Genomic DNA, 19620 nt, shown 5'->3' on the forward strand with positions numbered 1-19620 from the left:
TCATAAATAATCTATAAAATAACTCACTAAAATTCTCAAATTCACAGATACGCGTCTCCAAATACAAAAGTTGGTGGAAAAAGCACCGTTGTTGATGTTACAACAAAGCCCAGACGCGTTTGTGGTGGGCGTGACATATTCAACAAAAAATATTTTTTTTACTAATGCCGATCAGAGCTGAGACAGACGTCTGTTTTGATGCGACATGTGATGTAGCATGTCAACTAACCACGCACGGCTGAATAAATCACTACATGCGTCGAAATTAATCAACGCGCGCGGACGAAACTGGAGAGAGCGCTACACAGAAAGAAACGAGTCTTGTCAATCAGACACAGACGACGGCAGGTGAGTTTAGATTCTGATCTCACTCCGGACCGAATTGCAACTCGGCCGGCTGAAATAAAACGCAGCGTTAGTTTAATCGTCATTCAATCGTTTCAAAACGTGCTTTTAAAAATACGCGTCTTGCAAACACATGCGCATCGTGACAAAGCCTGCAGTGTTGAAATGTCACTATGGTATTGCTGTGCTCTTTGTTCAGACATCAGTTTGTCAATGTGCGATGAGCATTGGCTCGGGTGCTGTAGATGCATAGAGCGTTTAATGTGTTATGGGGGCTGAATGATGCTTTTCAATTGTCAAGTGTCATCCCTGCTGATCTTTGTGTCTGCACTGTATCCGTTTGAACAAAGAAAATATGTGATCAGCTGAGCGATTCTTACTGTGCTGCTTTATAAGGCAACATGAAACAGCCTATGGTATGATTTACGTGTAGGTATTATATATACTTGGACAGCAGACATTTATTTCCTATACGTGCACAATGAGCTTTAGAAATTTCCCATTCGTGAATGAATCGTTGTTTTGAGTCTTGATTTCGAATCGGTTCTGAATGATCCGAATCCCATTTGATCGTTTCTCAAAATCGAATCTTCCTGTTAGGACATGTCTACTTAGATTTGTCTAACAAAAAATGTTAATTAGACAAAAACACGTATTCATAAAACCTAAAAAGGCAATAAACATTTGCACCAACGTATGGTTTACTTGGAATATTCAAAGCGTGTTCAATGAATGTCAGGGATGTTGTGTAAATCTAAGTGAAGAAATAAATAAATAATTTTAGAACCGGTTCTTTGAAGCGAACTGTTAGAAGGAGCCGATTCGCGAAAATGATTTGACTCTCCATCACTAGCTAACTGTAGTTAAGGAGGAGTGATTTAAGAATTGCGTTTTAGCTTTTATAGATTATAGAGAGGGCGTTATCAAATTTCTCCACTATAGTTTGCGAAGTTCTGTTTGGATCTGAGCAGTTTTATCAGAACTTAGTTGAAGAGCAAAGTAATTAGAAAACGACATCTGGCGCGACCTTAAAAAGTGACGTCAGCCTCCAGCACTCATGCGGCTTTCATTTACGTCAACAACACAAGCTCCCAAACTGAGGCTTTATGCATTTTTCATATGGGCTCTTAATACTCAACCGCTGCACTCTAAGATTCAATCCAAAATATTCTTCATAAAGCAGAGAAACGAAACTAAAGGAAAGGAAGGGGCGTCCATCAGTTCAGGTAGTGCTGGTTATGCTCTCTGTTATTGTGCTGCATGACTTGTGTAGAACAGAGGAGGAGGGGAGAGATGCTCTGTCTGGATGGCACACTGTGTGCTGAGTCAGATTTAATGATACTGGGGGATGTTTGTAGGGATTGTCTTTAGCCGTACAGTAAACCCTGGAACAGCTTGTCTAGAATGCAGGAAGAAAAGTGCAATTTTTATATATGTGTTGTATAATCTGATCCTTACATTTCTGCTAAACGGCAGCTACCACAGCTATTGCTACTACTGTAAAAGCTAAAAAAAAGTATGCTTTTTCCAACAGCGTACGAAGCTTGCAGAAACTTGTATTATAGTCATATTTATTTTATTACTCATTTGTTATTATTTTACACACTACAGTACGGTTTTATTGTAGTGACAATGGTCTTGCTACGATTACAATGGACATTTTTAGTTAAGGGAGTTTATTTTTAATAGAGTATCATCATTACATCCATCAACTTGTATTCATCAGCAATCCTCAAGTATCGGTTTGTTACCGTTTCGAAGGGCCTCACAGAGGCATCTCTAGAAACCCTATCCTGAGAGCCTACCATACTACAACAAAACTGTTGTCAACAGTTTCATCTCTTTTGCATGTTTAAACAGTTTATTAGTGACCTTGGGTTTCAGACCGCAGTGTTTACTTTGTATAACCAAAGGATTTATACATCTGAAACCCAACAGCCATTTTGTGGGCAGCCACACAACTGCTGTCTGTAACAGTGAGCCTATGACTCCATGCACTTTTCATGCTCTTTCACCTGTCGGCTGTTATTTGGAGTAACATGAGTAATGCTTTGGAGTTGGAGTGGCATTGTTAGGAAAACAGTGCCTTTTAATCGTCCCATTCAGCACAACATCCCATTGCTGGGTGCAGTATTTGATTTTCTTTAATGTGGTATCCACCTCAACACTAATATAGGAGAAGTGGCATCTCGCAATCCCACCTTTGTCAACCGGATTGCTATTTATCACCCTCCTTGAAAACGTCTCACGCAGCTCCATCCCACTCAAAGTGAAGTGTTTGACAGATACCAGCACATGCTACCGGGGCACCTTGGTTTCTATAGTGATGCTTTTAAAGGAGAATTGAATGTGTGCAGCTGGCCGGCCGAATCATCACGACTTGTCCTGGTTCAACCTTTCCATACCACTGGTCCTTTCAGCTGGAACGTGCTTTCGTTTTTATAATCAACCAGCCGGTTTATTTATTCAGTGAGTGTGCTGGAGTCTTTGTGCACGAGATACTAAATTTAAAAAGCTTTCAAGGCCTGGGGCGAGTGAGAAAAGGCCACGACTATCGAGGAGCAAACCATATGTAGCTATAAGCTGTAAAATGAGTGGGAATTTGTGAAGTGATCATTTTCGTGATATTTAATGCTTGAGCGCTTCGGCCTGACTCACTTCTCCCATTATGATTCTGTACTTGTGGTTTAAAATGCCTTGAAGCAACCATTATGCTGTATGGAAAGGAAATGTGAAGCAAGAAAGCACAAATTAAGATGGATTTACAGCCTGGCGAATAACTCGGAGATTGTTAGAGATGTAATGCACAGTCGTTAAACATGTCTAACAGCTAATTAATAATTAGATTTAGTTTGAATCGGAGTTCTTAAAAAGCCTTGTAAAGGCATTTTTTATTCCTTCGACTTCGTCTTGACTTATTTCCTATTGAAAAACGTTCATAAAAAATGTATTTTATGAACGATTAACCCCTTAGCATTCCTAAGGTCTGTTTTTGAATGGGATTTGTACCTCAGGAAGTACACTGGAAAGCTGAGGGGTGATATCAAAAATAAGCAAAGGACAATGAGGGACAGTGGGAAAACGTAACTGAACTAGAAACAAACAACTGCTTGATGCCAAATGTTCACGGCACTTTACAAGCTATTTTGAATCGAAGAAAAGTGAGGGAAATCTCAGTCGCATTAAAAACAAGCAACTGCTTGCCGCTGATTTAAAAAGTGAAAGTAAAAAGCGCATATTGCTTTTACAAGCTTTTTAAAACCAAAGGAAAGGCGAAGTGAAGAGGGAAAAACTCAAAAAAAAAAAAATTATAATTTTTTTTGTCTGATTTTTAAATATCGCTTTGCCCCTAATCAAATTTTGTAATAGTATATTTTGGTTTATAGCTTATAGACCATTAAAAGAGAAAATCACTAAAAAAGAAAAAAAGTAAGGCCGGTGAAAAAGTATTCGGGCACTGTTAAAATAGATTAGGGAGCAGGGCATTGTCAATTCTAGAGAGCATTTGGAAAAAATACATGAATAGTGCAGGATGAGTCATCCATCCTTTTTTTTTTGTTGTTGTTGAGTGTAGATTTCAAATGTGTCTATCTGTTAAAAAATATATACGGTCAACTTCTAGAGTATTTGCATATAGACTCGGTTTCATAGGGTGCGCTTCTGTCTCCCTTCAGTGTATTAGAGTGAGGCCCAGGCTCCAGGCCTCGGTGAGCTCCGGCATGATGGAGGGGGGTATGCAGCTGCTGAACCGGGATGGCCACAGCATCTCGCACAACTCCAAGCGCCACTACCACGACTCCTTTGTGTCCATGAACCGCATGCGGCAGCGAGGCCTGCTCTGTGACATCGTGCTCCATGTGGCCAACAAGGAGATCAAGGCACACAAGGTGGTGCTGGCCTCCTGCAGTCCGTACTTCCACGCCATGTTTACAAGTATGTCTAATTCCACGTTACTATACATCTTTTTTTAAAGCATATATTTATTAAAGACAGTTTTGTTGATGTTTTGGAGCACACTGCCATTTAGGTGGCTTCGAAGCTAACACGCATTAACTCAAAATCACAAAAAACAAATCCTGTCTTAAGGTGTATTGTGTAGTGTTTATTTCTTATGTGTACATTACCTCAGCTTCCTTTTCAAGCCTTTCCTTCCTTCCTTCCTTCCTGCCGTTTGTCATCACCTAATGTTTTTTCCATGCTTTATTCTCTTCCCTGTCCTGGTCTCAGATCAGCAGGTGCCTGGTTTTTCCTATTGCTCGTGTGTCCCGCTGCACCTCAGACTAGAGTGTGATGGTATGAGTCAGGACAGTGTGGGCTCATGACTATTCTGAACTGACCATACACTAGATATACTAACAACTCACTGATGTAAACGTATCACAGCATGAACTGATTAACACCACAACGACTGGACTACTTTGTTATGTGCATTTCTCATAATTGGGAACGCTGCTTTTTCGCTAAATATTTGAAAATATATCTTAGTAATAATGTCTTATTAGAAATAAGAGGTTGATGTTGTGTATTTAAAACACAAAAGTTGATAAAATGACAGATACTTAATTAGTCAATGGAAAATATGAAAATGTTGTTTTGTGCAAAAAGTGAGAAAATAGAATTAATTTTGTGTGGCATGTTAATTTAACATCAGTCTTGTCATAAATAACTGCTATTTTAGTATTATTTTCTTAGTTATAGCGTTTCATATTTTAAATTAGCTTTTGTATTTTTAGTACTTCAACATTATCTTTCAACTAGTAGCCATGGCAACATTTCATATTTTCATTTAGGCAGTTTTCCATCTAATATTTATGTTTTGTTTAAGGCTTTTTCCATTAACATGACTATTAAAAAAGGGTGTAGTTGACAACGTGTCAAGGTTCATTTATTCATACAGTGATTTCTGATGCAATGAACATCATTGATCGTTGGCAACGTAAAATCAAGTTCATGCACATGATAAAATGTGGTGACAACCAATGCGAGTACGGACAGCGATCCATTGTCCGATTACAGTTAAATACAGCAGTCAAGTAGAAACGTCTGCTAGCGTCCAACAGCACAAAGACTCTGATCAGATGTTCAGCCTTTTGGTGATCAGATTTTCAAAAGCTATTACCAGGTGAACTGTACCAATATCATTCGGGTACCTGATTTGACGGACAGATCACCTACTCGGCGCCCTCCGGAGGCCACTGTATGTGTGAACGGGCCATAACGGTGTTGTCAAACCCCTGGAAAACTGCTCAAATCAACCGGTGTGCTGCAAAAGCCTTTGCTGGTGATAAAGCGCTGTGTGTTGTGGCTGTGCAGATGAGATGTCGGAGAGCCGTCAGACCCATGTGACCCTGCATGACATTGACCCTCAGGCTCTGGAGCAGCTGGTGCAGTACGCCTACACTGCCGAAATTGTAGTCGGAGAGGGAAATGTGCAGGTATGTCACCTTTAGTGTCTTTTGAAGTGCATTATTACCCTGTTTGCTTTGTGAGGTACTTCCAAGATTGGATGGTCTGATGGTTTGTAAAAGCAGTGGTATTTTAAAACATTTTTACTATTAAAATAACTGGTTTTCTATTTGAATATATTTAAAAATGTAATTTATACCTGTGATTTTAAAGCTGAATGTTTAACATCATCAGTGTTACATAATCCTTCAGAGATTATTTCGAAATACTTATTTTTGAACACAAGTATATTCCATTTTAAATATATTGAAATATAAAGGATCTATTTTAAATAGTAAAAATATTTCACAATATTACTACTTTATATGAGATCAAATAAGTCCAAGTATGGGGAGCAAAAGAGAATTATTGTAAATGTTAAATAATTAAAAACTTTTGACTGGTAGTGTATGTGGCAGGGTTTTTGTTTTTATTTTGTTTGTTTTTTTACAGGAAATTGACCTTATGGTGTGGTCACATAAGCCAAATTTTTAGATAAAAAAAAAAAGAAAATTGCAAAAAAGCTTACTCTTGTACATGTTTGCACTATGTGAAATTCCTGATTGTGTGGGACCACACCTCAAGAAAGCCTTAATGATGTTAAAGATTCACTTACTTTATTCTAGTTTTCCTTCGTTTCACCCACTCTATCACTGTATCTCGAGCAGACCCTGTTGCCTGCAGCCAGTCTCCTGCAGCTCAATGGAGTGAGAGATGCTTGCTGCAAATTCCTTCTCAGCCAGCTGGACCCCTCAAACTGCCTGGGCATCCGTGGCTTTGCAGACACTCACTCCTGCAGCGACCTCCTCAAGTCGGCCCATAAGTATGTCCTGCAGCACTTTGTGGAGGTATCGAAGACTGAAGAGTTTATGCTGCTACCTCTCAAACAGGTGAGCCATCTGCTTTAGGACAGTAATGTAGTTAAATGCATAGCTCACACACACACAAAAACAGTGTCATCATTTTCAGTGTTTTTTAAATATATTTACTTAGCTCTAATTTATTTTTTGTTTTTGTATTTCAGTACTTATGTGCTTAAAATTATGCATTTAGTCTATATTCAGGAATAGAATTTATTCAGGATGTAAAATAAGGGGTTTAAAGTGCACCCAATAAATGATGCATGGGGAGCACTGGGGAGCTGAGCCATAACAATCCTTGGAGGAAAAATGGTTTTGGCTGCGGATGTCTAATTATATATATGTCACTGACACCACTTCCTGTCACATTGGCCTTGAGCTTTTTAAAAACAGAATCTCTCCTCCCTGTCGCCTGGGAAGTCTTGATTCTTTTGACTTGGTCTGAGAAAAAAAGTATATGTACTATTTTGACCTTCAGCACAGGAAGACTGGTCACATCCTGGCTTTAAAAACACCCCTCATCCTCTTTAAAAAAAAAGAAAAAAAAACCTCCCAAGGTCTGCAAAAAGCTGTCAGATAGAATTTCCATTCATTTCAATGTCAGTTGCTCAGCTGGTGCAGTGCCATTCAAACTCCGCCATCTAAAGCTGCAAAACCTATGTGACCAGAAACCATGATGTTTATATATGTCACAATTCAGTATGTACCTCGGTATGGGGGTCTCAATTCATTTTTGCGACATCCTGTTTTGTTTGTTTTATAAAAGCACAATGTATCAAATCAGAACTTAATACAGTTATGCATCATTATTAAGACAATAAGGATTTAAAGTTGATACAAAAGCACAAAGCTCCATTTCACAAACAGTTGAGTGTGCAAGTCTTTAAAGTATAGTCCTTTCTGTTCTCTCAGTCTTTGTTAGAGACGTGTTCAGAATCAGTGCATGATCACTGGAAAGGTGGCTTTCTTTTCAAGTGCGGCATTGCATTGCTGAGGGATCATGTGACATTGATGACTGGAATAATGTTTGCTGAAATTTCAGCTTTGCCATCACAGGAATAAATGAATGACATGTAAATAAATATTAGTATAGTTATTTTCAATTGTAATATTATTTCAGAATTTTACTGTTTTTGCCATTTTTTTGATAAAATAAATGCAGCATAAAAGCTTTCAAGAACATAAAAAACTAAAGAATAATACTATAGAATATATATATATATATATATATATATATATATATATATATATATATATATATATATATATATATATATATGTGTGTATATATAAAAATATTAACATATTACATATTGCTCAAGAAAGTGAATTCAGTCAGCATACACAGGAGCATGGTTGTGAAAGCAGAGAGATGTTTTTGGCCCCAGATAATATTGTTATAGCATCTATCAGCAGAAGCTAACCAGCCCATGCTAAACCTTGACCTCTTCTTCGACTCGCAAAAGCTAAAATGTCAGAACGCATTGCTCCACGGTGACACTGATATAAGTGCTCTCTGCATCAGCACCTTCAATAGAGTGTCAATCATCCACTCAAATACACAGCAAAAACAGCACGTCAGTGAGAAGCCGAGACAGCTAATCAGCAGAAAGCAGCTCCTGCTCTGATACGACACTAATTTCATCAGCTCTAATCCGCTCTCTTCGCAGAAAAGCATCTTTTGAATAAATGGAGTGCTCCTGGTAATAGTGTCTCTGTGCTTTGAAAGGTTGCATGATTCTATGAAATCCCCTGCTGTTTAGACGCTGATTGGAGAAACCCATTAGAGGTTGCTCATGACATAGGTGGCCGTTCTTTCTCTCCTAACAGCTGTTGCAGGCTGGAGGTTCCCACTGGCCCTGCATTTAACCCAGAAGACCTGGGAAAGGCTTGCAGCCATGTTAACTGTGGCCTCTGCCCCAAATAAACAAACAGTCAGTGACAGGAACACTACAGAGGCTGTTCTACATGTGCTTTTGCAAGTGTAGATTAGATGATAGTGTAATGGTAAGTTAAAGACTTATATCACACCAAAAAGAAAAAAAAAGCTCATGTGTGCAATTTTTGCATCACTGACAGCAGCAAATGGAATTGGAAAAACAATGATAACTGTTTCCCAAACAATTTTATCAGCCTTTCCTCCCCATTTGCCTTAGTACAATCTAAAAGCTCACTCAGCACTATTGGTTAACCAAGAAGTTGACATTTTAGTGTAAAGTAAACACAAACAAACACAGCAAAATTTTGAAAATAACTTTTACCATAACCAGGCAATTTAAAAAAAATGGTGGCGAATGAATTGTGAATGGTAGTATATATGCAGTATGTATATACGTATTCACAAAATGTACAGGTATTTTACATTAATTTTTTTATGATAAAACAAACTTCCTTTAAAGGTGCCGTATGTAGGATTTTGACTCTACTAAAGCCTAAAAATACCATAGTATGTTTGTAGATATTTAAGAAACATTCTATTATCATACTTGTTTATCTGAAAACAGTGCTACAGTCAGTTACTCTCCTTTGAAAATGTGTGTTCTGGCCAGGGATGTCAGCCTCTGTTGTGGTTTGTGAAACCTGCCCACCCCCAGTTTACCCAATTGTGTTTCGGAACCCTGGGTTGCCAGTTAGCAGAAAACAAAGCGTATTTAATTTCAGTCACGGAAGCTGGCAAACATAAGGGGTCTGAGCGGGAATCTGACAAACTGGGGGTACATCATGAGTAGGAGGAATGGGTAAAAAACATCTCCAATATTTTGAATTTGGACTGCACTACCTAGTTTAGCCACTCGTTGTCAATCCTACATACAGCACCTTTGATTTATGTGACTTTTCAATAACAACAAAGGTTCAAAATATTTAAATTGTCTACTGAATAGGGAATTGGTGAAATTATACACATCACTAGCTGTGTTTTTATGCAAATTTTGAAATATCGCATTAAAGAAATGCTGGAAGTAAATGCCAAGATGTGCATTAGTTTAAAAAAATGTGCATAAAAAAACGTAAAGAAATGTTTCATCCGGTAAGAAAAAATGCACATAAAATAATAAATTCGTCCATGCGCATCAAAAAAGTCATGTTACTTTACACTATCAGATGGGTTAAATTAAAATCTTTGAATGGAAACAAAGCTATTGACTTCAAACACAATTTTTTTTCCAACAGAGATCTTCTTTTTTTTTTTTTTTTATACATTCCGTGCAAAACACGATGCGCTCAGTCTCAAACCGAGCACATCTGTCCTCTACAATATATTACATAAGATGTTTAGAAGCACTTCATTCAGATTAAAAGAGCAATTTGTCTTTTTTGTTATGTAAACACTTCAGTCCGACTGAAACCATACCACTCCTTTACTTTTAAGTTCAGTTATGAACCCTCTCCTGCAATTTCTGCAGGTGCTGGATCTGATTTCGAGTGATAACCTGAACGTCCCATCAGAGGAGGAGGTGTACAGGGCTGTGCTGAGCTGGGTGAAGCATGACATTGATGGGCGGAGGCAGCATGTGCCCCGGGTGGGTATGATTCCTCCTGTCAAACTGCGCTTTTAGCACCATCACAGTGAATCACAAGATTAATGCTTATAAAGGATTATGTCTCTGCAAATCGATACCGGTTTCTCTATTCCCTCCCTTTGCTTTCTTTAATCCTTTTTACACACGCGTCTTACCTCTAACTCTTTCCATCCATGTCTTCAGCTGATGAAGTGTGTGCGTCTGCCCCTGCTGACACGAGACTTCCTGATGAGTAACGTGGATACAGAGCTGCTGGTGCGTCACCACTCCGAGTGCAAAGACCTGCTGATCGAGGCTCTGAAGTATCACTTGATGCCCGAGCAGAGGGGTGTTCTCAGTAACAGCCGTACCCGGCCACGGCGCTGCGAGGGAGCCAGTCCGGTGCTCTTTGCTGTAGGTCTGTAAATCGGGACGAGAGCTCGTGAAACACACATGCACGTACGTCAAAGGGTCGGTGGGCTGATTTAAATGCTAAACGTCTTTCAGGTGGAGGCAGTCTTTTTGCCATTCATGGAGACTGTGAGGCTTATGACACTCGGACAGATCGCTGGCACATGGTTGCATCCATGTCGACCCGTCGGGCTCGAGTCGGAGTCGCTGCGATTGGAAACAAGCTCTACGCTGTGGGAGGGTACGGAGGACCAAAAGCTGCTTTGTTAGACATTTAATTAACACCCATTGAGGAATTCATGAGAATGGCTCACCTGATTTAGCATAAAAAAGGACAAACTTGAGATTTACCTTGGGGGAGAAAAAAAAAAACATTGTATGGGAGCCAATTTCTGCCACATAAGGAAAAATGCTTTGGTAAATCATAGTCATCACAGTAACATTTTATAATAAGGTGTCATTTGTTGACATTAGTTAATATGTATTAACTAGCACGAACAAACAAACAGTACATTTATTACAGTATTTATTCATCTTTGTTTACATTAGTTCATAAAAATACAATTATTCATTGTTAGTTTACAGTGCATTAACTAATGTTAACTTGATATTTTAACAATGCTTTAGCAATTGCTTAAATTACCAATAAATAAGATTATTCTGTAGCTGAAGTATTGCTCATTCTTAGATCATGTTAACTAATATAGTATATAATGATAAAAAATATTATGACGACAAAAATCATCTGTCAAAATTGTAGCTTTCTACTTTGTCACCAAATTTTAAACGTCATAACTATAGATTTTTATTTCATTGTTATAATTCCTACATTTTTGAGTTTGTTTGTGAAAAAATTAGACCGTCTTTAAACTTTAAAATGCAGCATAATGCACTGAATCCTGAAAAAAGCAACACAACTGGCAAGGCCGCACATCCAGATTTGATTTATTACATTACAGGAACAGAATGTGCAGAAAGCCACATTATTTTTCTAAGCTTATCCTGCTGAAGCAATCAAGAAGTTACCTAAGATTAGTTAGGAAATGTGTCAGTTGTTGACTAATGAATTTCTGTGAATGATGACGGTCTTGTCTTTACTTGCACAATTAAGACGCAGTATATACAAAAACACATGTGAAAGATCTTTTGTTCATCTTTGTCTTTCCTTTGCTTTTCCCTGACCAGGTATGATGGCACTTCAGATTTGGCTACTGTAGAGTCATACGACCCCGTAACCAATGCGTGGCAACCTGAGGTGTCTATGGGAACGAGGAGGAGCTGTTTAGGTGTGGCGGTCCTGCATGGGCTGCTGTATGCAGCAGGAGGATATGATGGTGCTTCTTGTCTCAACAGGTACACTATCTAGACAAACAACCGTGAAAAGCATTAATAGAAAAAGTTATAGAAAGCATTAAATGCAATTCTAAAATTTATGTCAAATTAAATATAAATTTTTTTAATCTTTTTCTTTGATTTTTGTCTGCAGTGCGGAGAGGTATGACCCTTTGACCAGTACCTGGACCTCCATCGCTGCCATGAGCACCAGGAGGAGATACGTTAGAGTGGCCACATTAGGTAGAAATATGTAATGCTAATGTATCAATAAACACAAAGAGCGAGTTGTAATTGAACAGCAAACATGAACCATTTTCGTCCATTTCTTCTATTAGATGGCAGTTTGTACGCGGTCGGTGGATACGACAGCTCCTCACACTTAGCAACGGTAGAGAAGTACGATCCTCAGGTAGGTGACACATGTCTCTCTGACATGTTAAAAACATCTCCAGGGTATGTTTTATGTTTGTTCTCCGTGGTTAAAAAAATGCGGATGCTATTTTATTATTAGAGTAATGCCTGGACTGCTATCGCCAACATGCTGAGCAGGAGGAGCAGCGCGGGAGTTGCTGTATTAGAGGGCATGCTTTATGTGGCGGGGGGCAATGATGGTACCAGCTGCCTAAATTCAGTGGAGCGATACAACCCGAAAACCAACACCTGGGAGGGAGTGGCTCCCATGAACATCCGCAGGTTTGACAGAGAACTTCAAGCTCTTGTTTAAAGGGATAGTTCTGTTATTAATTACTCACCCTCATGCCGTTGCAAACCCGTAAGACCTCTGTTCGTCTTCAGAAAACTAACTAAGGTATTTTTCGTAATTTCAGACTTTCAAGCCTCAGAAAGGTAGTAAAGACATCATCAAAACAGTCAGTGACATCAGTGGTATAACTGAAGCAATGATAATACTCTTTGTGCACGAAGAAAACAAAAATAGTGACTTTATTCAACAATTTCCTTACTACCTTTTTGTTAGTTGCGTTGTTGTCTGCAGCTTTTGTGTTATCAAAAAAACCTATTTAGTGTTCTTGAGACAGATGGGTTTGATGAGGGTGATGATTAATGACAGAATAAACATTTTTGGGTGAACTATCCCTTAAAAGGATGTTCGCAGAGGAAACTACCTTTTTTTAAGTGCAAAAAAATCATTCGGTTCTTGATGGACCATCTCTTCTCTTGATCTTCAGGAGCACACATGACCTGGTCGCCATGGATGGCTGGCTGTATGCGGTGGGAGGCAATGACGGCAGCTCTAGTCTCAACTCCATAGAAAAGTACAACCCTCGTAGCAACAAATGGGTGGCGGCGTCGTGCATGTTCACCCGCCGTAGCAGCGTGGGGGTCGCTGTTCTGGAGCTCCTCAACTTTCCTCCTCCGTCCTCTCCCACTCTTTCCGTCTCCTCCACCAGTCTTTGACAAAGGGTAAAGACCCGGCTTAGCTCCAGCGGCCTGCCCTGCGTGGCCAAGAGGCGCAACTGCTCGGTTTGAGCATCAGGCGAGAAGACCTTCGGGGGCGCCACAGTGCCCTCCTTCTGCCTGGAGGAACACCGCGGCATTCTGCAGATGATGAGGGTAAAAAAAGGAAGAAAAGAAAAAAAAACACACTCGCTCTCACACACACCCTAGGCCTCCACAACGCTCACCCTATAAACCCCAGTGCTTGAAAGTGCGAAATAATGTTGCTCTGCCATTTTGCGGTCACTTTGTTGTATGATGTATATCTAAATGTATATTTATGTTTACGATTCTTTTTTTGAAATATTAAGAAATAATATATTACACAAAACAAAACAAAAAAAGAATGATAAACTTTAGGAATGTAGCTCTTGACAGGTTCTGCCACGCATGTTTACAGAAACCCCGTCCTGGCAGAAAATAATATTGTAGTGCTGCTGCGCCACACTAGGTGGCAGTAATGTGCAATGCTGCCCTGTCTCACCACAGATGCGCACGGACATTTAGAAGCAGAACATTCACCCAAAACGGTGTCTGGATTCTACACTACGTACACCCGAGCGCGTCAGATCATGTTGACGACATAATATATGTTTTACTTATTTTCCTATTTATTTATCAGATGTAATATAAACATATGACACTATTTCAGAGATGTTTGAAGGACCACCTCTGACTTTAGAGGGGAGATATAGTTTTAACGCGCTAATGGGCATACTTGCTACATATCATAGGAGCACTGGCGTTTTGGTATGAATTGTGAGATTTAGAAAGAACAGGTATTTTGCGTTTTATCTAATGTTTGGTTCGTTTTCTACAGTCCTGTATTACAAGCCTTTGAGAGTTTGAGCTCTTCACGAGTGCAAACTTTACTAACATGACACGTCTATATCACTAACCAGGAGAAATGTCTTTTTTTTTAATAAAGACTATAGCCATACCTAAAACTAGCTGTGACGTTAAAACTGCACTTTCTCATTTCTCGGTTTTTTGAAAGGGTGAACGGTGCTCAGAACTAATTCTGATTCACTAACGGGTAATCAGGAACACTGACACTTCAATATCAAGCCCTTCAATGTGAGTAAATCGGCTATTATAAGCTCCTATATGTCGTGTGTCACGTTTATTAGTATTTAGTCGGTAAACCATGCCATTGCATTTTCGAAACTTCGTTTATTTGCCAGGGCTGTCAGATTTGACAGCTTGATAGATATAGATAGTATGTGTTGTGTCGTGTTGCGATGTCATTGGTAATGGCCACTACCAATGCATCTTACCTCAGATAGGTAGACGAGCGAAGTTTGTGAGGAATTAGTTTATCTGATGAGAGCGCAGATCAGCCCCAAAACAAAGGACAGTTCCCCCCAAAACATGTATTTTACAAAACGCAAAGGAATATATTTAGAAGAACTGTCTAGATGGTGGATGGGAATAAATTCAGTCGCGAGAGAAAAGGGCAGCTTGGACATTCTGCTAAATATCTTCGTTTTGAAACGACAAAAGGGTGAGTAAATTATTTTGTTTTTTTGGGGAACTATACCTTTAAGTCAATCCTGCTCTCTGCCATTTTACGTAGGTTTTAAAATGTAGCGTAGTATTATATGATTTCAAAACTTCTGAGAAGTTAGGATTTTGTTTCCTTTTTTTTTAAAGGACTTTGTTAATTCAGAGACACTTGCTTAAGGACCGTATGAGTTGGTGTCTAGGGAGATCAGACTGCTGTGTATGTGTGTTTCTGTAGAGGTGAAGCATCCTGCACTTTGACCATACATGCGTAACACCACAGGACCACAACCCCACCGAAAGAAATTACAATAAATGTATATAACCAAATATCCTGAAACTATGTGCAATGTCAATGTTACTGTGGCTTTCTTTTTCTTTTTTTTTTTCTTTTTGGATTGTAATGTTGTTGAATGTGTTATTTATATTGTGCCGGTTATGTTTTGCTATATTTAAAAACAAACATGAATTTTTTGCACTAATGTCAAATGGAGCAATATACTGCTGTATAAAATCTAAAAACACTACTGTAAATGAAATAAAGCTGTTTTCAAGTGGAATGCGAGTTTAATCTCATTCGAACAAAATAAATCGACACGTTATTAAAAAAATAGCTCACCCAAAAATAAAGATTCTGTTGCCCTCATGCCATTCCAAACCTGTATGACTGACTTTCTTTCTTTGATAGAATACAAAGAAGATATTTTGAAGAATGTCAGTAACCAAACAGTTTTGGTGTAGTAAAAAAAAATATAAGAGGTTAATCATATTGAATTATATAATTTTCATTTGTGAACAAACTAATATCAGAAGAAACTCTAATTGCGTTTATGTGTTTGCGTGTTAAATTTTTCATGTAATTAATAAAATTCTGTCTTTATTCATTTGCATGTGTTTTAAAGCCTAAATGACTTTAGTAGAGAGTAAAAGAGTTCATATCAGAATATTCAAGCTGCTTACAAGAGACAGTGAATGGTGACCAAAGCTGTCAAGAAAGATTTATTTATTTATTTAAATTCTCATTTTGTTCTCAGAAATGGTTTCAGGAGAGTATGAATTGTATGGAGTACTTTAATGCTTTAATGTCTGCTTACCATCCACTTACACTGTACGGAGCAGCTTGGACATTCTGCTAAACATCTCTTCTTCTTTTTTTTTCGCTTAAACATCATAAAGACGATAAGAGGGTAAGTAAATAATGACAGAATTAATTTACTGTCCCTTTAATAAACAAAATGATTTTTGGATTAGACCCTTCAAAGCTGAGCCCATTAGAGTCTTGTTCTCTGACTGATGTAAGCAAGCAGCTGAGCACTCTCGCTTTACCCACCGTGACCTCAGCTTCACGGCACGAACACCTGTGCTGTGCTCTTGCGCATCTGACACCGTGTACGTTAGCGTTTGCTTTAAGGAGAAGATTCGTTTCAGGACTGCAGTATTGTCTCTGTTATTTTAGCATCTGTGTTTGTGTATTCCCCTCGTAGCCGTCTGTTGTTAGGCAGCTCTGTTAATGAAGGAAGGGGGCTGGGGGCTCCGTCGCAAGCCACTGCGCATGTCCTGAGCCCTGAAGCGCACAGATATGAGGGCCCATGATGAGTTTACAGCCTGGAAAAGCAGCTGCAGGCATAGCTGTACAGCGGAGGGGACGCTAACACGGCCCCGGTGTCTGTCCAGCGGCTACCCAGTCACCATAAACCAACCTCCGCTAGCTCCATTCACCTGAGCTCAGTCTGCAGAAACATCGGGCCAAGCTCAGAAATATGCATCGGTGGTTTTGTTGTTGTATAAGAATTTTAGAATTTTAGATTTTCATTATCATTCTAAAGTTAGGGGAAAGGTTGTTGTTAGAAATGTATAGTTTTTTCAGCAAGGATGCATCCAATTGATCAATAAATGATCTTTTTTTTTTTAGCTTTCTATTCATCAAAGAATCCTGAAAAAGTTATCACAAAAAAGTTGTTTTCAATACTGATAAAGGTAATTAATGTTATTTATCAGCAAATCAGCATATTAAAATGAAAACCAATTTTTTTTTATTTTATATTTTAAAACTTCTATTATGTCGAGTTGGTAATGCATTTATTTTCACACACACACACACACACACAATTTTTTTTTACATATTATATATATATATATATATTGTGACAGGAGGAGCCAACGACAGACAATTTTATTGAACTCCATGGGAAAAGTATAAAAGGGGATATGTCGGTTGAGGCCGTGTTCCAGGGGAAGGGTCCAGGTAATGCACCCCGTGCGAGGGGCGGCGGCTTTTCCGCGGCGTCTCCGTCGTTTTGCAGAGTGGGATGAGCTGTGTGCACAGCCTGGACTACGGGGTCACACGCACACACACACACACACACACACACACACATATCCCTTCATATATATATATATATATATATATATGATAATAAAGAGGAGGGCAACTCGTCACAGCATATATATATATATATATATATATTATATATATTTATATATATATATATATATGTGGTAACTTTTTATTTTCAAAGTATAGCATAAATGACAGGTTCAGAATAACCGTTTAACAGAAAGTGCAAAGTGACGTGTTTTAACTGAAACTACTACTTTGTCTTCCCTAGAATTATGACAAAATATGTAAGGAAAACGTTGTATCTAAAAATCTATTCCAGGGAACAAGGAAGGATTTAGTTAGTTTCTATTCTTTTTCTCTTCACTGAATGTATCACATTTGACATTTTTATATGACATTTGACATTTTAACAGAATTTTTATCAGTCATTTCTATTGAACGTGTTAAAAAAAAAATCACAAAGGCATCTTACCACAAAGCTTACACCTGTTTGATGTGGCCCTTCAAAGCCTTGTTTATTCCACCTTTTACACCCTGTTTTTTTGTACTGTGAGAGCTCTGACGCCCGCGGTTCTCTCTTGCACACGTGGTCCACCGAAAACAGCCAGAGGTGTGAAGGTAACACCTCTAACGCACCCAGCGAGTCTGAAAAAACATTGCAGAAGGACTTCCCAGACAGGGTCGTGCGGACAGCCTTGCTCAATGCGTGTGAGATTCCTGGCTTTATTGGTACACTGCGAAACTAAAGTCTGTCCTATCACGACTTTTCCTGTAAACTTTGTTTCAAATGGCGAATTTATGAAACAGAAACTAACATAGAATTATGTGTGTCACAGGTCAAAGTGTGGTCAAAATTACTATTAGAGATGTGAATCATGAGTATATGGTGACTGAGAATTACATAGTTTTCCTTTATTTGTTTGGAGATATAATCCAGTCACAGGCTAAGCATTTAACCCCATGTAGGAGCCAAACAGAAAATGTCTTTCAGATGAGGAAGCACAAGATTTTGTTTTAATAAGTTCGGAAGAACTACTCACATAAAATGTTGTGGGCCGTCAGATGCGCTGTTGTGTTTGGCTTGGTTTTCCACTTCTATCCACATCCTTCCACTTCCGTCCTTTCTCCTTTGTGACAACTTAAAAAAAAAAAAAAAAACACATGCTTAATGTAAACCTTCTGTTTTTGTGGATTATATAAATTCACAGTAGTATTCTGTGGCTACTCGACAATGATTATTCAACCTTCAGAACACGAATTAACATTTATAAATAAGTTATTTAGTTATATTATTATAATTTATTGTGGTTCGTCAAGTGCTTTTGAAGTTTATAATGCCACAGAAATAAGAAACTTAAGTGAACTAAAATCAAAAAGAGTTCATTTGTTTAAATATACTTTTAAATATTTAAATATATATTTTTGGAACATTCGAGAGCGCAGAAATCATTCTAAAATGCTATATTATTAATATTTCTTATTACTCGCCAGAGCTGAAAACAGTTGTGCTGCTTCATATTTTTGTCTTTAATTTAATTTAATGTATGTATATATATATATATATATATATATATATATATATATATATATAAGTATTTATTTCTTTAAAAAAACTTAATAAAACAAATATAAATAAATAAAATAAAACTTATATAAAATGTCAAATTATAATTAAAAATAAATACAAAACATTTTAGTGAATATGCTAATGAAATATTAAGCAATATAAAAGTAAAGAGATTATGTTCGTTAGAGTTATTAATGAAAAGTGATTCCTCGTAAATACAGGGGGTCTCTGTGTCGGCTGGAGTCAGAACGGAGGGATTTGTAAAGATTAAATATTCCGGATCCAACCCTTCTGGAGGAGCAGACCGAAACCCGTATGACTGGAAGGGAGATTTTCCCAGACTATGTCAGATGTTTCCCTGTTTTTTCTTACACTGTAATTTCCTTTAAGAGGCTCTGAGTTTGATACAGAGTGAGCACGTCATGACTCAGAGTGCAGATCTTCAGTGTTCGGACCGGGAACGGGGGGAATGATACATCATCTCTGTTTTTCCATGACAGCTCTATGAAAGGGCTTTTTCTGGAATATATTTCTTTCATCACCAACTGCCTTCGTCACATTTATAACCGGAGAATCTTCCCAAGTTAATAAAACAGAGGAATGCTATCTTCATGTTTGTGCAACACTTCATATGATTTGTTTTTTATTGCTCCGAACTTCAGCTATTATTAGTCTGATCCACAGAAATTCCCAGCAAGATAGTAAACAGTGGCATAGCGTCAGATCAGAGTATAGACGTGCTGTATCTGTTTAATATAGAGAACCGAGGAATGCTTGAGCAGGAATGTGTCAGTTTAGTGCCTCCGGCGTGGCCTCGCTCACATTTCCTGGTTCAGCTGGTTTGAATCAGCAGCCACC

General features: G+C 38.3%; 1 protein-coding gene across 2 annotated transcripts; it reads left to right on the forward strand.

Annotated features, from left to right (window-relative positions):
• Positions 1 to 176: 176 nt before the first annotated feature.
• klhl17 (kelch-like family member 17) lies at positions 177 to 15414 on the forward strand. 2 transcript variants are annotated; one of them, XM_043225435.1, is made up of 12 exons: positions 177 to 348; positions 4020 to 4278; positions 5659 to 5780; positions 6459 to 6680; positions 10055 to 10171; positions 10355 to 10568; positions 10658 to 10802; positions 11747 to 11914; positions 12048 to 12136; positions 12232 to 12305; positions 12408 to 12589; positions 13084 to 15414. In XM_043225435.1, exons 2-12 carry the CDS (start codon positions 4065 to 4067, stop codon positions 13310 to 13312), a joined length of 1776 nt encoding a protein of 591 aa, XP_043081370.1. In that variant the 5' UTR covers positions 177 to 348; positions 4020 to 4064; the 3' UTR covers positions 13313 to 15414. The 2 variants fall into 2 exon arrangements, with proteins under 2 accessions (XP_043081370.1, XP_043081371.1); XM_043225436.1 differs by lacking the exon at positions 177 to 348 and adding an exon at positions 1419 to 1571.
• Positions 15415 to 19620: the final 4206 nt, after the last annotated feature.

The sequence above is a fragment of the Puntigrus tetrazona genome, chromosome 23 (genome assembly GCF_018831695.1).
Source record: "Puntigrus tetrazona isolate hp1 chromosome 23, ASM1883169v1, whole genome shotgun sequence".
NCBI classification, from domain to species: Eukaryota; Metazoa; Chordata; class Actinopteri; order Cypriniformes; family Cyprinidae; genus Puntigrus; species Puntigrus tetrazona.

Coding starts and splice junctions, on each gene's coding strand:
- klhl17 (XM_043225435.1), top strand. CDS start 4,065: ATGATGGAGGGGGGTATGCAGCTGCTGAACCGGGATGGCCACAGCATC. Junction 5,781..6,458: donor TCGGAGAGGGAAATGTGCAG/GTATGTCACCTT, acceptor TATCTCGAGCAG/ACCCTGTTGCCTGCAGCCAG. Junction 12,306..12,407: donor TAGAGAAGTACGATCCTCAG/GTAGGTGACACA, acceptor TTTTATTATTAG/AGTAATGCCTGGACTGCTAT.